At 38.9% G+C, this 19,573-nt stretch overlaps 1 protein-coding gene across 5 annotated transcripts in view; it reads left to right on the plus strand.

The window, feature by feature from the left end:
- LOC125030723 (probable G-protein coupled receptor Mth-like 1) overlaps positions 1 to 18,591 on the plus strand; it is a 22,542-nt gene extending 3,951 nt beyond the window's left edge. Inside the window, exons 2-10 of one of the 5 annotated variants that reach the window (XR_007115433.1) lie at positions 3,547 to 4,033; positions 13,267 to 13,582; positions 13,725 to 13,988; positions 15,397 to 15,475; positions 15,924 to 16,120; positions 16,424 to 16,598; positions 16,947 to 17,036; positions 17,618 to 18,036; positions 18,343 to 18,591. Coding sequence is in view for 4 of the 5 variants with exons in the window: in XM_047620969.1 (XP_047476925.1) it covers positions 3,608 to 4,033; positions 13,267 to 13,582; positions 13,725 to 13,988; positions 15,397 to 15,475; positions 15,924 to 16,120; positions 16,424 to 16,598; positions 16,947 to 17,036; positions 17,618 to 17,957 (1,887 nt within the window). In the remaining variant the exon portion in view is untranslated. Of the gene's footprint in view, positions 1 to 3,128; positions 3,212 to 3,546; positions 4,034 to 13,266; positions 13,583 to 13,724; positions 13,989 to 15,396; positions 15,476 to 15,923; positions 16,121 to 16,423; positions 16,599 to 16,946; positions 17,037 to 17,617 lie in introns of all 5 variants that reach the window. The other 4 variants (XM_047620969.1, XM_047620970.1, XM_047620968.1 and 1 more) reach the window with 4 other exon arrangements.
- The last annotated feature ends 982 nt before the right edge of the window (positions 18,592 to 19,573 follow it).

The following is a 19,573-nucleotide window of genomic DNA, read 5'->3' on the forward strand; positions in this document are numbered from 1 at the left end:
CTACCCATCCTGTTTTAAAATTAATAATATGGGCAAGGTGGTTGAGTCCTTTAATAGTCATTTGCAATCATTTAACAATATTTGCTTGTTTTTTAAGAAGTGGATTCCCTTTTTACACACACACACACACACACACACACACACACACACACACACACACACACACACACACACACACACACAGTGTGTGGGTGTGTATGTAATGTATATGTTCATATATATATGGATATATATAATTATGTGTATATATGCATATATATGTAGATATAGATCAGAACTACTCAACTATTATGAGCAAAGGGTCCAGTTAGACAAGTTCCAATATATGCATAAGTCCGGATAAATATTTTACATGCAATCATAAATATAAAACCCCCAATCTCAGTACTCCATAGTGTCCCCATATGATTTGTATTCATTTCATATTCACTCTTTGACTTATTTATGCAAAATATAAAGCTAACTAGTGGATAAAACAATATTCAATTTTGTAGCTAAAATATAACCATTGAATTTTTCCATTTTTCCCTCAAAAACAATTGAAATGAAGAATTTTCAAATTGAAAAAATACATATATTTACTGTTTAATGCATTGCTACTTTAGTAATAAAAGCCACTCTTTTGTAACATAACAAGGATTGAACTTTTCCTCATTCAATCATATTTTTCACTTCCCGGATTCAGACCGTCAATTGATTAGCCCTAGTGTATGTGTATATATATATACATATATATATATATATACATATATATGTATATATATAATATATTAAATAAACGTAAGTATATGTATATATATATTTATATATATATACATATACATATGAATGTATTTATGTATTTATAAGTATGTATATATATGAAGGTATGTACGTACACATATATATATGTCGATATATATATATATATATATATATTATATGTATGTAAGTATATCATATATATATTTATAAATATACATGTATACATATGTCTGTATGTATGTATATATACTTACATATATACTCTGTGTATGTATATAACAATATGTACACATGTATATATACATAACATTTATATATATATATAGATAGAAAGATATAGATATATATATATACGTTAGAGTAAATTCTCGGGATTTGGATTCTCGAGAGATTAAGAAAATTGTCTTCCTGTGATATTAATTTCCGCGTTTACGACTAAATCTGCGAATGGAGTGATGTTATTATGATTGTTTATACATTTACATATATGTGTACAGTTGTGGAATTATATTTCAGGCTCACTTCATATGTTCGAGCAGCTACTGCTAGATGGCGCAGCGTCGAGAAGCACTTGCTTACTTTTCAGCAAATCTGCAGATTTCTATTTGATTTAGCTGCCATACATAGATGTTTTAAGTATGAGGCGTTTTTTTGTATTCAAGAAATAGGCAAATAACAATGATGATTCTTGTATTCAAATAAAGGGGGAATGCCGTCTTACCTTTATTTCGATAAACAATTCCAAAAAGTCGCATTTGAAAAACATTCCCTTACAAAGCCAACGATAATTAATACTGCATGTTTTGCAACCACTATTTGAAAAAAAACGAAATCTCAAATGCTTATTTCGTTTCTAAAAATATATATTAATACACTTATTGCCTATTTATGTTTTACCAATCCCGCTCTTTGTTACAAACAACCTTGGGTTTTCGCCTCATTCATAAAAATACTATTTACACTATGTTTACATTGAAGTGGTTGCCAGATGTACAAAAGTGGGACCAGCATGTATACTGAAATATAATTCTGCAACTGTACATTACATATATATGTGCATACACACACACACACACACACACACACACACACATATATATATATATATATATATATATATATGCATATATATACATATATATATGACCAGAAATAAGTAACATACACACATACCCATAGGGCAAAGTCAAACCAACGTCTCGCACGACAATTCCTTGGCGGCGGAAGTGACGGTAATAAATACACAAAGTCTGTCTTCGTAGAAAATGGGAGTGATGGGTTACTGTATTATCAAATCATGTCCTGTCAGATTGTTCGTTCATTATCCATTTTCCAACAGTACAAGTTTAATTGTGAAAGACAAACCTCTCTCGTCGCCAATTTTTAAATTAGTGAAAGCGTGTGTGTGGGCTAAGAAAAAGTTATATACACTGTTCGTATGTAGAGCGTGATTGATACAAATATCCTTTACAATTTAAGTCGTAATCGATAAGAAGATAAATAATGCAGCCAGTTCAGGAGGTTCTTGATTTTTTAAGCTCCCCCTTCCCCCCAACCGCCCCGGATTTATATTCTGCCCCCATGTATCTTTTTGTGAATGTTGTTACATGCAGATGGCTCCACATGTGCTCAGCCGGCAAGGAGTCTATCAGTAGCCCTAAAAAACAATCCTGATTTCGCCTGTCCTTGAATTGGCGGGAAAATGTGTTTTTCTTTTTGATATAGTTGACATCAATACTGTTATTATTGCCATTGATGTTATGATTATTAAATTGATATTAAAATCTCGATAACATTTAAAACAATGAAAGAATGCAAAAGACAATTTCCAGAAGTCGAGAAAAAGGGAAAACAGGTGAGATAGATAAGAGGTAATAACTGACTCCTTGGTGACTAAGTACTTGTAGAGCCATCTGTGAAAAAAAAACAATAAACTTGTATTGTATTGTATTGGGTTAAGGACCTTTATTTGTATTTGTTAATTTATATGTTAGTGTTTGTTTATTTGAGTTTACCCATATTGGTATCATTAATACCAGAAAAGGTTACCTGTGTTGCTTTTGCTATTTCTGCGGTAGAAACGACGAAAAAAAATATATATTGGTGGCATTTATGGTGTTTATCATTAATATTTTCCCCAAAAAAAGCACATTCATATATATATATATATATATATATATTTGCTAAGGCATGCGTGTTGTGTTTATGTGTGTATATGTGCATGAGATGAAAACTATCCATACAAAGTAGATTTTTGTTTTTTATGAAAGAATTTTAGTGCCACGCTTTAATGTTGATAGTTGTGCTTCATTCCATCTCTGTACTGTAGGCTACACATTTTACTGTTTATTTTAACTAAAATGTGCGTTTGATTTCTTTTTTAGATGTGTGTGACCTCGGGCTGGGTTTGCGAGCAAGTATTAGGAGAGAAGTGACCGTGTTTATGGCTAAACCTGTGAAAAGTTAGGTAATTATGTTTTAATACTCAACCTTCCTCCCTCTCTATTACCTATTTATATCATTCTCTCCATTTATCTATCCCACACACAGATATATATATATTTTTTTATGTACCTATTTATATGTCTATACACACTCAAATATATGTATATAGATTTGTGTATATATACACATGTGTATATATTTATATATGTATATATATACATATATATGTGTGTGGATGTGTGTGCGTGTGTGTTAGAGTGATATAGGTAAATAGATGGACAGAAAGAGGGAGAGAGATCCCCAGTCACGTCCTCCATGCATATAATTTCCTAATTATCTCCGGCCATCTTTTTACAGAGTGTATGAAATCGCCAGTCTTTCTACTCTGAAGCTTGTATTATACTACGCTGTCTTCAAGATGCATTGGCGGCCAGCGTTCCTTGCAATGTGGGTAGGTCTAGGCATACTACAGTGTTCTACGCAATTGCAAGAAGAAGGTTTAGTTCTAAAAGGAAGACTGTGCTGTGAGGAAAGCAAAATTCTCACTGACAATGGTTGCGTGCCTGGTGCCAACAAAGCCACTTTCTCACCGCCAATCTCCGCAAATCTGTCTCAAATTACAAGCAACGTCTCGTGGTCTCTCGAGCCGTTAAAATGTTCCAGCGGATACTACGTTAACCACCTTCTTCTGGATGGACGGGATAATACGCTAGATGAAGAGGAGGGAAAGATTTACCTGAGATGGTTGGAGGTCATGGTCTTCAAAAGCAGCTCTGACTACTGCGTGGGGCCGACTGCGGACGGCGGCTACGCGGCTCGGACTTGCCACCCTAATGTCGAGAAGGTGAGCCGTTGGGGTTTGCTGCATATTTTCCCCTTTCTCCATTTTTTTTCTGGAGGCTGTGTAATTATAAAGTGTGCATTGCGAGCACAGAAGTGAACACACACACACACACACACACACACACACACACACACACACACACACACACACACACACACACACACACACACACACAACACACATACATACATTCACGTAAACATACAACCAGCAACTCTTATTCACACAGAAAGGCAAAGACCTATCTATTTGTACATGAAATTTCAAGACGTGTCGGATAGTTACTGTCCAGGGAGGGTAAAATGATACAGCCACTCCAAAGTGTTTTCCAACACCCCTTCAACTTGGTCTTTAATGGTAAAAAAATTATCAGCCCTTAGAAGTAGTTTTGCACATTGTAATGGGCGATCTAGCATCTTGTTTGTTTTGTTAATTTGGTTACAAGAGACAAGAGCTGTGTGTATTTGTATGTTCTACCGATTTACCAACTGCTTTATGGTGATAAGGATTAACCGATACTACAGAGATGTATTAGATCTAAGTAAAACTAAAGCTATCCGATGAGCTAATATCACAAATACAAAATGTACATGTATAAATAGGTAGATAACCATACGTGGATGGATCTACTTTGTAAAGATATGGTCAACAGTTTGTATCGCAAAATGATAATTCGCAAAGTAGGAGTCACTGAAGTACTTGATATAAAAGTAATATGATCGACATTTGGCCCGACTATCACATTCACCAACACATATTTCCTAACTTTACCTGTTTATTTTCCTTAACACATGTAAGTATATCTGCTATTGCATTTTTCCCTGAGGAAGTAAAACGAAAAATCCTTCAGCATTACCGTGTTTCCAACCTTTTCCCTTCATTGTTTTACTTACAATTTCTTCTTTGTCTTTCGGCTTATCCCTGTATCAACTTTCTCCATCTCTATCTTGTGTGTCTTCCTCCGCAGCACTTATTTGCATCATATCTTCTCTGATGTTGTCCATAAAACGCCTCTTCGGTCTGCCTTTACGTCTCTTCCCTGGTGGTGCCATCTGCAGCGTAGTTCTCTTCCCTTCTCTTCACGTGCCCAAACCATCTCAGTCTCACTTAGCCTCTCCCCAAGCTTTCTTGCAGATAACATGTCCTTCACTGTCTCATTCCTTATTCTGGTTTCCTCAACATTCATCTTTGCTTCTTGTAACTTTGTTAGTGGTACTGTCTCCATGCCATACAACATTGCTAGTCTTACACACGTCCTATAGATTTACTCCTTTACTCTTAACGGCATGTCGCACAAAACTCCCGTCACTTTTCTCCACCCATTCCACCCTGCCTGCACTCTCCTTTCAACTTCAGCATTGCTAGACCCTTCACAGTCTTCTGTTGAACCCAAATATTTAAATTCATTCACTTTCTTGATATCTTTACCTTGCATCTTAACTCTGCCATCTCCTTACTTCTCATTTACACAGATACTCTGTCTTCCTTTTTCTGACTTTCATGCCACGCCTCTCCAATGCATATCTCCACCTTTCCAGACCTTCTACTTTTCTATTTTCACTACACAACCCAGTGTCTACAAACATCATAGACCACATTGCTCCTTGCCTAAGCCCATCAGTTAACTTATCCACGATAACAACAAATGAAAACGGGCTCAGGGCTGACCCCTGGTGTAATCCATGCTTCTATAGGAACGTTGTCTAGTCCTAAAGCTTTGTCCCTCTTCATCCTCAGTGCCTTCTCTACCTCATCCTGTCTTAGTCCTTGCAACCATTACTTCTGCTATTTTCCTCTTTCATTTCCTTGGGGTTTTCAACATGCATTAGTCCTTCGAAGCAGTCTTTCCATCTCTGCAACACCTTGGTGGTCAACACTTTATCCTCAGTGTCCTTTATCAACCTGATTTGCTTTACAGTCTTTGCTGCTCTATCCCTCTGTACTACATGTTGTCCCCCTCTTTTGCATCCAGTTTCTCATATATCTCACTTGCTTCTTTCTTTGCTTTCGTTACTGCAACCTTTGCCTTGTTGTGTGCTTCCTTGTACAATAAAAACTTGCTCCTCAGATTTTTTTTTCTTGTGTCACTCTTTAAATGCTTCTTTCTCTTACGTAGTAGCTTGTCGTATAGCAAAGTAAAGGAGCGTGGTAGGCGTGGCAAAAGTTCTTTGTAGCAAGATATTCATCTTATGATCTGGGAAGGTTTTTTATAATTTACGTATTTTAGTTTTGGTTATTTTTCACCTCCATAATCTTTAAAGTTGTTATCTTTATTCGTTATTGCTAATTACCTTAATTATGACGACTTAACTAGCAAAAGAATAAAGATAAGGTACACGGTGTATTTCCAAAAGCAAAACTCTTAATCTCAAATTAGAAATAAAAATATACATCTCGGATATTTGCCCATATGCTTATAATAATTATCGCTGGATAGGACAGAACTGGTAAACCGTTGAAGTAGCCGTGTTCGTTCTCTCTCTCTCTCTGCTTTGTCATTCATTCTTTTCTTTCTTTGTTGGATTTATTGGCTATCAACCAGCGGGATGTGGCCAAGGTTATTAAGCCAATGAATCCTATTTATTCTATCAATCTATATAAGGTCATAAAGTTTTGTCTCCCTTATAAGTGTTTACTTTACTTTTTTCATCGTTTAATAGAAGATTTGATGTTGTTAAATCTTTATTTTTTAATCAGAAATAGTTTATTAGCTTTTCTCTTTGGTTATTGTATTTTGGCTTATTGTGAGAATGTGATTTATTGTGATGGTGGTGTTGCAGACCTGGCATCGTGGAGGGTAATTCTTTTCAACGTAGGGAGTGAGGTGGGTAAATCTTAAGGCGTTGACCCTAAGGCAGGCCAACACCACCTCTTCCCTCCTTTCCTTCCTGTGGGCTGTGTCCCACGGTTTAATTCTTGACTTTATTTTATTGTTTATTTGTAGGTTGGTCCACTCACTTTGCCACAGATGTATTTTTGCTTGTATAAGAGACACAAAACACCTGAGATTTGTACGAACTATGTTAATGTCCAGATCGCCAGTTGACCCGGCTAATTTGTCAGCCTGTTCATTGCCATGGATACCAGAGTGGCCTGGTACCCATATAAGCTTGATTGATTTGTTGGCACCATGTATCTTACGAATGATATTACCCAGCAGTTCATTTTTAGTGGTTTCTAAGAATTTAATAGATTTAGGTCAACTTAGTGAATCTGAAAAAATAACTATTCTATCGTGGGTCGTCGATAGTGCAAAATCAATAGCTTTGTCAATGGCAAAAAGTTCAGCAAGAAAAATCGATGTATGATTCGGCAGTCTAAACTTTAGTTCACATTAGGTCGACCATACACCCGCACCCACACAGTCATCTGTCTTAGAGCCATCGGTGTATATATATGGAAAAAATTGAGATGTTTAATAAGGATCTCTCAGAACCTCTGGCGTACCTCCACCTCCGGCGCCATGGCCTTAGCTGATGGAAGCCACACTTCCATGATATAAAATTGGGGGTTTCCCATGGCACTATGTTTGACTGAACCAGGGTATCGATGGTAGAGAGATCTATACCGACTTTCTCGACGAGGTCGTGGAGTCGCGTGGCAAAGGGACTAGTGCCTCCATTGCCATCAGGGTGGCTCGGGTCTCGAGCCACCTTTGCGGCATAGGTCAGTGCTAACTAGCCGCTCCTGAGTCGGAGGGGAGGTACTCCTGACTCCACCTCAAGACGCTCGATCCGAGTACATTTTAGGGCTCCAACACACACACACAAACAACCATTCTGCACAGCATCCAAACCTTTCAAACTTGTTTTCGATGTCAAACCATACACGATTGACCCATAATCTACTTTAGACCTAATCAGGGCTTTATATATCATTAGCAAAGACTGTCTATCAGCTCCCCATTTATTACCAGAAATGCACATTAATAAATTTAGTGCTGTTTGACATTTATTCTTTAACTGACCAATGTGGTCTTTCCAATTGAGTCTCCTATCAAAGAGCTGACCAAGAAATCTAGCAGAATTTTGAATAGGTACTGGGTGGTTGTCTAGAGTTAGCCTGATGTTCGGCCTCCTCCTATGTGAAAAAATGAGCCTAATACTCTTTCTAGTGGAAAACTTAAAACCCCCCAGTTATGAATCATATCCAGTTGGATGCGATTTGCTGAGAGTTCTGCATTATTGCAGGAATGCCATAATGCACAATCATCAGCGTGCAGTGAGTATTTAAGATTCCAAGGAGGAGCTGGTAATATGTCATTGATCATGCACAAAAATAATGTTGGTGACAAGACGCTTCCTTGTGGGACCCCGTTTGCCTGGACAAAAATGTCCGAAAAAGTGACATTGTCAGAAAACAATTCGACAGCAAAAGTTCTGTCAGATATGAAATTTCCACGTAATTCAAAAGCAAAAAGTTTTCTGAGTAGGCCATATCGCCATATCATATCGTAGGCTTTTTCTATATTTAAAAATACAGAAATCAAATAATCCTTTTTTGGCGTTTGCCTCTTGAATATGACTGCCCAGCTTTACTAATTGATCGAGAGTTCGGCGTACCTTTCGGAAGCCACACTGCTCGTCAACTAGCAAATTACTGGAATTTAAACAATGCAATAACCTACTAACCTTGCATAAGCAACTTGTCAACGCAATTGGGCGGTAGGAGATGGCAGATCTGGGATTACCCCCTCCTTTTAATATGGGAATGATGTGGGCGAAGTACCATAAGTTTGGAAAAGCCCCAAATTTCATTGTACACTTCTAGCAACTTAATCATGTCATGATTAAGATGGTTTATCATCTCATATCGAATCTCATCAGGGCCTGGGGATGTTCCTCTACAGGCTGCTATGGCTCGGACAAGCTCATCCATTGTTAGATCTTTATTGTAATCAAAGTCATTTCCTGTGGCAAAGTGAATAGGTTGCAGCTCAGCCGCTTCCTTGATGGTCAGGAATGCGGGATGGTAGTTTGCTGAGCTGCTTGTATGAGAGAACTGCCTGGCGAGTGCATTAGCAATGTCTCTAGGTGAATCTAAATTATTACCCTCGTGAATGATGTTTTTAATTTTGAAAGATGTTTGGATAATGAATGAATGAATGGATAGCAATGCTGCATCTAAAATCGAATTCTGAATATTGTTTACTTTATCGTCAATGGTTTCTCCAGCAAGTTCGAGTTTGATGCTCCTTTTGAAGGCGACCCAGTCTGCTTTTTTTACATTAAATTTAGGTGCTGAAGGCGTTCTCACTGTGTTGCATGAATATTCAATCAAAATAGGAAGATGATCGCTTCCCAACGAGTCGTCAATGGCGTGTCACAGGCACTTGGCTGCTATTAATGAAGAGACCAGTCAATAAAGCTCAAATTACCGGTATTATCGTCCACCCGCGTCGGACTACCATCGTTCAAGACTAAATCACACTCATTAATCAACTTAATTACTTGCTCAACTCTACCATCCATCCGCAGGGAACCCCATACCTATGATGAGCCTTAAAATCACCTAAAATTACTTTAATTTGTTGCAGACTATCCTGAAGAGCAAAGAGCTGATCATAGATTATCACATTATCAGGTGGACAATAAACTGAACATACAATCAGATACGTGCCAAAGTAGAATCAATAGTCACTTCAGTAAAAGGGAGGCTTTGGTGGATGTACATGGCGACTCCGCCTCCACCCCTACCCTCACGATCCTTCCGACATAAATGGTAGTTCCTCAGCGAAACGACCTCGTCAGAGACGAGCTGTGTTGAATGCGTTTCTTGGAGAACTATAATATCAGAAGCATAATAATTTAAGGTCATTTACTTTAGATCTAAGACTTCGACAGTTCCATTGTATAAAGGTCGACGCGAAGATTACGTTTTATGGGGTTTAGAAGGGCCTTGTCTACCAGTTTTAATTTTCTTCCCGGGGACCTCTCTCGGGAGGGTTTGGAGACAGAAGCCTCCATGTACTGCACTTCCTGGCAAGGGAGACGACTGACAGATTCCAGTCACAGGAGTAGCCCGGACGGGGAGGTGCGATCAGGACTATGATTCGGTATCAGCCTCCTAAAGATGTTTGTGCTGGGTTGATGCAGCAATTTGATCAACCAATTTAGTCAATTGATAAACTTAAATATTTAATTCTTTAACAGTTTGTTTCAATTCAGCAATTTCTTTATCTTTAGCTGCAAGCTGTTGACTGACATTACTTGCACTAGGGGTAATGTTAGTTACTGCTGCAGCATAGGAAGTATCGGGTTGTGTGTCAAACTTTCCACTTTCCTCTTAGCATTTACGGCAAACAAATTTATTTGAGTCTTTATCAATACATCTTAATGTCCAAATTTTTGGCATCTATTATAATGCATTGGCTTTTGGACATAAGGTCTTACTTGGACACGTCCATATCCGACATTGACAGACTTTTTTAGGATTTTATTCGAAGCAAAGGTAAAAAAGCACAGTCCAGTTTTCGTTCGCACATTCCCATCCTTCTTGGTCATACAATAAATGTCCACTACGTCTTGGTCCTTAATGCTCTTGGGAATTTCACTTTCTTCCATTGTCATCAATTCCCTGTGAAAGATTATTCCCTTACAGGTCTTTGGGCCAATAGGAATAGTTACTTTATGAATTTGCGTCAGCTTAAGTAAATACTTAATCTGGGAGTTATATTGTACTTTAACATCTCACAATTTTTTGACAAAATCAAAATCGCGGTCCACTTGACCATCAAGGACCTTTTTGATGATAAAGGGGTTCATGTTCAAAAGCAATTGATTTTCATTCACGCATTTTACATTCGCGAACCTTGCATTCTGGTCATGAGTCGCCTCTCCTCCTTGAGGAGGAGAAGGGGTAGCCGGGGTAGCATCCATTCTGGGTATCAGACCAGGTCCGACCCCTTGTCTCAAATCCGTAGTCCTTAGGGGATGAAAAAACTCTTAACTTTTGGTATCAACCTAACAGCAATAGCTAAGAGAGTAAGGCAGTTTTCCGGTCTCTACCCTCCAATGGAAGCCTGGTTATGTGTAGAACACTTCCTTACCGCCGAACTTGCCTAGGCGAAGGACGGTAATTCAATGCCCACCCCCCAATCGAATACGGAAGGTCACGAGGAACTCCGATAGGCTCAGGAAAGTCACATTAAGATGAAATGAATTCAGAACAAAAGAAAAGTGCACCCAAAGGATGCCCCAGACTACTGGGCCTCCCTGCCCAGGGGTCAAAGCCACAAGGGCTACCCTAGTGTAGAAGAGAGCTGCGGGTCTGAGGTGGGGTACTGACTACTCCTACTGTAGCCTCGTGTCACCTTCAAAGACGAGCACTGAAGGTGCTGGCAAAGCACTATAAAGGATCTATAATTACAGGTTTTACTTTATTTCAATTACTTTAGAAGTCAGAGGCAATAATGTCTAGCGAGACGAGAGGCCCCTGGCTCCAGGGTAGCTCTTGTGGCACAAGACTTCGTACTTATTGCTGCTGCATTTTGAAAAGGTGTTTCCTCATTAGAGTTTCATACACAAGTTGTGCTTTGTCTTGGCAGAACGAGGGGTATATATACGGGCAATACCCGCCACTTCCAAGACAGTGCAGGCTCTTTTGCATACGCAAATCGTTGGTCTGTGTCTTAACTGGCGTTACGGCGCTGCGCTCGTTCCCGCGCTCACTACAAGCTTCCTGTACTTCTTCGTTCCACCACGTTTCCATCTCCCCCTTCTTCTTCCCAGTTGTCACACCAAGCAATTCCTTTGCTGTTTCCTGCAGTACAGGTGTTGTCTTCCTCCCAGTTTATCTTCTGGTCTCCCTCTTGTCTACATTTTGCACCAAAGTCTTTTTCTCGCAGTGTTCACCACTTGATTCTAGGTTCTGCCTTTAGCTCGTCAGCTTCATTTTCCCAATGACTACATAGTGTTGTTTTTGACACGCTTTCACATTGAATGACTTTGCAATCTCTGTCTTCCTTCATTGCGGCACAGGATGTAATCAATCTGAATACGCCTGCCTCCACTTGTGTATGTAACCTTGTGTGATTCATCATTACGTGCGCCATACCCATACTGTCCTATCAATCTCTCATCTCCACTGTTTCCCTCACCACCCTATCCACTAAAATCTGCACCAATTATGAGTTTACTTCCTTTGGAATCAATTCAACAGCTCTTTCACTTCTCTGTCACCTACCACCTGTGGGACATAGACACTCACCACATTTAACAGACCACCATCTATCTCCAGCTTCAGACCCATCATTCTGTCTGTTATCCTTCTCACCAACACACCATTTGTGTGTATTTCTTTTACCACTACACTGACACCATTCCTCGCTCTATTCTCCCCATGGTAGTATAGATTGTAACCAGCACCCAGATCCCTCGCCTTACTCCCTTTCCACTTTGCCTCCTGTAAACACAAAACATCCGGTTTTCTCCTCTCTATCATTTCCACAATCTGCTCTTGTCCGTCATTGTTCTCACATTCAGTGTACCTATCTTCACATCTACTTTTTTCTTCATCTCTCTCTTTCTTCTAATATGGTTTCCACCTCTCCTGTTCTTTCTTGATTGACCAACAGTTCCATATTTTCCACTGCTACCCTGCTGGCCAACAGAAACAGTGGCGGCCGTTTTTATCCTGGGCCACAACCGATCCAGTATGTGGTTGTCGTGCATCATTGATTTGGCTAGTTTTACGCCGCTTGCCTGCTGTCACAACCCTCTGCATTTCTTGGGCTTGGGACCGGCACCGACTCGCAGTGGCTTCTACGTCCATTTGTTGCATTGTTCTGTTCAACATAAATCTAGAATAGTCTCCCTCTCTGTTTCTCTCTCCCTCTCTCTATTAGACACACACACAGGCATGGTGCTTTGGTGTACACAGTATAACGGTATAAGGATAAAGATAATACTTTCCCATAGGATTTTTTTTTTTTTTACATAAGAACACTACCGTATGGTATATATACAGTTGGCACTTGCATTTAGAATTAAAATAAACTTGGCAAATGCCGGAGAGTTCATTACAACGTCCAGAATTTTATCTAGATCGTTAAGAATTCCTCTATAGCGTGAGTAGCCATGTTGAATAATGCTGTAGAGTTTAATGTTGTAGGGACGGTGGAAAACCATCGTGTTTAGGCGCTTTGGTCGGCAATGGCTGTCGTTTACTTCTCCTTGGTCAGTGAGTATCAGCGTTGGCTCTACAGACATGTAACACAAACCACCGGTTCTCAGATCTGCACGACGGAAACGTGTGTCCAGAAGTGCTGTGGCGACGGAGAGGTTGTGGAGCTGGCATCGAAGAGCTGCATAAAACGGGATGTGGGCGGATTTTCTCCCGAATTCCGTACGCTCCATGGAAGTCCAATCCCAAGACCCGCGAATATTTTGGTGATCGAGAAGATGCCTGTTTGCGAATTTTTGGTTCTCCTCAACCCCCGCGCCAAACCGAAACAGGAGTTCTACCTGCTCCCGAGTGGGACTTTGTATGAACCGTACTACAACGAAGAATTCATGCCGGGCAGATATTGTCTGGAATACTTCGTGGAAAGTAAGTAAAACATTGTCTGACACACATCATTTCCTCTTTTATTATTTAATGAAGACCCTTGTTATATGTAGCTTTGCTCTGAAGCACTGTCATTTTTGTAATGTTGCTAAGGCTCTCTCCCAAACCCTCTTCCTCTCTCCAGTGTCAGCCGACGTCGCCTTCGTATGTCGGGAACCTCTAAGTAAGGCCATAATAGTCAAGAACCATCTGCAGGCGGCCGGGTTGGTGGTGTCGTGTGTGTTCCTGTCGGTGACCATCGTGTGCCACCTCGCCATCAAACGGCTGCGCGACATCCAAGGCCTCTGCCTCCTGTGCCACATGGTGTCGCTGCTGATCGCTGACGTTGTCCTCTTCATAGGATCTCAGTTCTCAAAAGAAATTAGCAAGTCCCACTGCGTCTTTAATGGTGTGCGACATTAATGGTTTTCACTAAAGAGGAATTTGTTGAAGGGTAAACATATGATCTCAAGGCAGGATTTTTTTTCTTTTTTTCTTTTTTAACACACGCAATTTACCCTCGTCTCATAAAAAAGGAAAATGGCTTTTGATACCAGAATACGCAATTACTAGTACGCAGGGACATTTGAATGGCATGATTGAAGTGTAGATTGTAGAAATGACTTTAAATTTTAGGTATCAATATATATATATATATATATATATATATATTATATATGTGTGTGTGTATACATGTTTGTGTATATATATGTATGTGTGTATATATATATATACATATACCCACAAATACATGCGTGTCTGTATGTATATATGTGTGTGTTGATGTTTGTGTGTGTATCTGTTTGCGGGAGTGAAAGAGAGAGAGAGAGAGAAAGATAGAGAGGGCAAATTGGTGTTACTGATTCTAATGCACTTTTTACCACGAGCATATCCGTGGCAAATTTTCCTTGACGCATCCATTTATCAACCGTGTTATGCAACAGGACAAACGCTGGTCTGTCACTTGATCAGATATACAAATTGTAGCCTCGACGTTAATTCGTGTAATGCGGAACACCTTCATTGCCTGCTAGATCTTTCCTTGATACTTGTTTAAATTACCCCCCAAAAAATGTTCTTGTATAATGCTATAAATGACATTGCCTCTTTGCACAGGGTAAGGAAATTTATATTGATATGTGTGTGTTTGTGTATGCGTGTGTGTACGTTTGTGCGTGTGTGTGTGTGTGTGTGTGTGTGTGTGTGTGTGTGTGTGTGTGTGTGTGTGTGTGTGTGTGTGTGTGTGTGTGTGTGTGTGTGGCAACATATGTATTAATGTATCCCTATATGTGAACCCCTATACGTGGAACGTACGTGTTCCTTTTTTTCTTTTTATCCATTTGTCCATATTATTGTTTTTCTTGTAATAGTAATGGTATTAATCATTATAATGATACGTTAGCAATGATATTCATAATCATAATCATCATAGCTACGATCATTATCCTCTTTTTTGAATATTGTGATTATTATTTCTGATGCAACTGCTACTAAATTTAGGCAATTAGTGTCACAATGACTGTTTTATAATCTATGTAATCTCGATAATATACGATTCCCGTCATTATTTTTACATTTTAATCATTATCATCATCGTTGTTACCATCACCATCATCACCACCATTACTTTTTATCACCTTATAGTTTTAATTTATATTATTTTCATGAATTACCGTAATGATTGTTACAGTCACTATGATCATAATCATCACCATCATCGTTGTCACCAACATCATCATCGTCATCGTCACTATTACTTGTTTTATCACCTTATAGTTTTAACCGATTTTATCATTTTCATAATTATTTTTTCCCAGGTTTTCTCCTACAGTATTCATTTCTTGCGACGTTCTTCTGGCTCAATGTCATGTGCTTTGATGTATGGCGCGTCATTAAGTAAGTAAAAAATACACTCAGACACACACACTCATAATTGTGTGTATGAAATGTATATGTGTGTGTTTATTTATTGATATATATTTATATGTTTATATATATATATATAAATGTGTATATATATCATACATACACGCATGCATAAATACATACATACATAAAAACTTGCATATGCATACACACATAGATATGTATATTTATGTACGTATGTATGTATGTATATATACGTATATATATATATATATTTATATATCATACATGCATATATACATACATACATATACATATATATATATAAATGTGTGTGTGTCTGTGTGTATCATGTGTCTAAGCGCGTATGTGTATGTGGATAACCGAATATGGGTGTTTAAGTGCCATGTTATTTTTTGATCATCGATAAAAAAAAAAAAAAAAAAAAAAAAAAAATACTTCCCGTTCCCAATTACAGGGCGACCGTGAAGCTGGTGCCACTGCGGGGTATCTTAGCCAATGATGCCAAGAAGTTCAAGCTGTACTGCGCGTATGCTTGGGGCGTCCCTCTGGTCGTGACGCTGGTGACCATCGCGATGCATTTCCTGCCCGACGAGAAGGTTTCGGACGCGCTCCTTCGGCCGGGCTTTGGCCTGGAGTCTTGCTGGTTCAGTGGTATTTATACATATCTATATCTATCCATATATGTATATAAAACAAACTGTGCATTTATATATCTGTGTCTGTCTATATATATATATACATATATATATAAAACACACACATACATACATTATATATCTATATATGTATATGTGTGGAACTGCTTCTTCAGGGAATGCGCTGAAGAATGAATAAAGTGAAAAGGCTTTTGGCATATCCGTGTGTTTTCTTGTTCTTCCCTTCGTTGTTCTATTTGCATACGTGTGTGCATACACGACTACGTTGATTTACTCATTCGTTTATTACTTACGACAGGCGATTATGAACTTCTGAGTTACTTCTACGGGCTGGTCGGTCTGCTTTTTCTCCTGAACATGATTCTCCTCGGCCACACACTCGCGATGCTGTTCCAGGCCGGCGGCGTCTTCACCCACTGCTGTTCTCGGAAAACCAGTTCACTCACAGCCTTCAACCGGAGTCACCTCGATGCGTGAGTCTTGCAATAGAGTTGTCATCTATTTCCGATATGATTACAGTGAATGTTATGTTTGCACAGTATATTCACGAAATTTACTCTCACCTACGAGGTGATAAATTATTTTTGTCCCTGTGGGATTTTGAAAGCTTATGATTATCGTTCTTTAAGCCCGTATGACACTGAAAGTAAATCTTAAACAGAATTTTCCCTTAGCTTTGTGTTCCCAACAAGCAAGTGACGAATAACCTTTGAAATTTCTTATAATGAACAGAAATAAAAGTTAATGTAACGTTTTTCTGGCACAGGCATGGCGGTAATAAACAACTACAATTTGTTTAACATTCCGTTATATTATGGCAGCTTCTGGCAGCGGTTTAGCCTCTTCTGTTTGATGGCGCTCTGTTGGGTCACGGAAATTCTCTCCTGGAAAATTTATCCTCAGGAAATGTGGTAAGTAAACATTTCGCTTCCAGGCAATGAACGACTAGTTATGAATCCAAAGAATCTGCGTCACACACCATCATAAACACACACACACACACATATGTATGTATATGCGTACGTGTGTGCATGTGTGTGTATATGTAAATATATATACAATATCCACACATATACATCTATGTATATGTGTACACACCCACACATGTGGGTGTGTGGGTGTGTGTATATATATGTGTGTGCATACTTATACATATATAAATATATATATATATATATATATATATATTATACACATACACACGCTCAAATATCTACACTACACTAAATATATACTGTATATATATATATATATATATATATATACATATATAAACAGTATATATGTATGTATATTATATTCTGTGCGCGCGCGCGTGTGGACTGGGAGGAGTATCTGTGATCGTCTGTATATTTATGTATATGCATTCCGTATGACAAATAATTTTGGCCGCATAGTGAATTCTTCAGTGACTCAGATTCAGTCAAAATCCGGGGCTATTTACCTTTGTAAATCACGCGCTCCTCCGCACCTTCTCTCTCTCCTGGCGCAGGATCCCGACAGACTTCATCAACTCCCTGCAAGGCTTCATCGTGTTCGTGATCTTCATGAGGAGCCGGAAGAAGCGCGAGATCGTGAGACAGTCGTGGGCGGGCACTGTGTCCACCGTGTCCCAGGCAGTGAGGAAAATCTCCCGCACGGACGAAACCAGCGTCGTGTTGCACGTGAGCGACAACCAGGTGTGCATCGCGAACCCCGACGGCTCGTCCTCGGGCAACAGCAAACTCACCGAAGAAATGACTCCCAACTTGGACGAACGGAAGGACCGAGGGAGCGGCGACGGGGAGGCTTCGCCGGCGGGGGAGACCAACCCAAGCTTCCAAGCAGATTAAAGCGGATGTGGGGATGTTATCAGAATTTATCTTCTGATATGAGTGAATGTGTTGTAGGATACAGAAATTGGGTTGCCCGGTAGGTGAAAAAAGTGCAAATAGTTGAAATTATAAGGTCTAGCAATGTTTATATCCTTATTCGCTACAAGTAGAATTGACTTAGAATACGACACATATCTTACAAAACGTCTTTGGTATATATTACCAAAGTATGTACGTACACATGTATATATGATATACACGTATACACATATACATATATAGACATATATAATTTCATATATATATATATATATATATATGTATATATATATATATATATACATATATAACTTCATCCAAATCGTCAGGTAAACCACATAAGGTGTTTTCTTTTCGCTGACAGTCAAATTATTATGCCGTGGAATGTGAATGTCTATACTTACCGCCAGTGGTGAAGGAACGATGCATACTACTTTGCACAGTTACCCAGATGTCCTTTACAGCTGCATCAATTTCAGCTGTATTATTTACAACTGTATGGGAAGGTTATATTAGATTTAAGTAGATCTCGTACATGTATGCTGACTCCGCCGCCTTGACCTGAACCACATCTATAAACGCTTGTGCTTTAATAAAACTGTGTAAACATAAAGACTTGACATAATTACTATACAGGTATTTTATATGTTAGAAATTCATTTGAAAAAAAAAAAAAAAACACTGGATTGTCTGAATCATAGAAAGAACAAAATCTTTTTTTTTTTCAATATGAGCAACTAGGTTCGTGGAGATCCCAAAGAGTAAGATTGTTGGTCTGTGGATAACTGGATGCAGAATTTACTGGTGTTAATTTGACAGTCTTCGAGTTAACCCAACCGCCACGGATTTATGTTCTGTCTCCTGTAGTTTTTTTTTTTTTTTTTTTTGTGAATTTTGTTTCATACAGATGGCTCCACATGTGCTCAGCCGGCAAGGAGTCTATCAGTAGTCCCCGATCCTGATTTCTCCATTCCTTGAATTGGCGGAAAAAATGCGTTTTTTATTTTAATACAGTTAACATCGATACTGTTTTTATTATTATTGATGTTATGATTATTAAATTGTTATTACAATCTCGATAACATTTAAAACAATTAAATAATGCTAAAGACCCTTTCCAAAAGTCGAGGAAAAGGGTAAACAGATGAGATAGTTATAGTCCTATTACTGACTCCTTGGTGACTAAGTACTTGCAGAGCCATCTATGTGTAAATACAATAAATAAACAAGTAGTAGTTATGAAGATCTTGTTGATAGAGTCGTGGCGGAGGCGACGTCAGTTCCTACGGGCTAAAGGGAGAAGGTGTTCGCGGGTCCAGGGACGGAGTCGGACTGACTCCTTCGGATCATGTTAGGTCGCTTCTCCTCTGGCTTGCTTAGGGCGTGGGACTATATCTGTTTGGCATCGACTTACTCCCTCCGGAGCGTTTTCTGTTGTTCCCGAAGTGAGGTCATATCTCGGACGGATTCCACTGTCAAATGGATATCACAGACCTACAGTGATAAAATCGTTGGTATCTACAGTTACGATCGTTAACGGAAAGCGGTGGTATTCACTAACAACTTACCACTGGAGTTACCATGGTAAAATGTCC

Source organism: Penaeus chinensis, chromosome 11 (genome assembly GCF_019202785.1).
Source record: "Penaeus chinensis breed Huanghai No. 1 chromosome 11, ASM1920278v2, whole genome shotgun sequence".
NCBI lineage: Eukaryota > Metazoa > Arthropoda > Malacostraca > Decapoda > Penaeidae > Penaeus > Penaeus chinensis.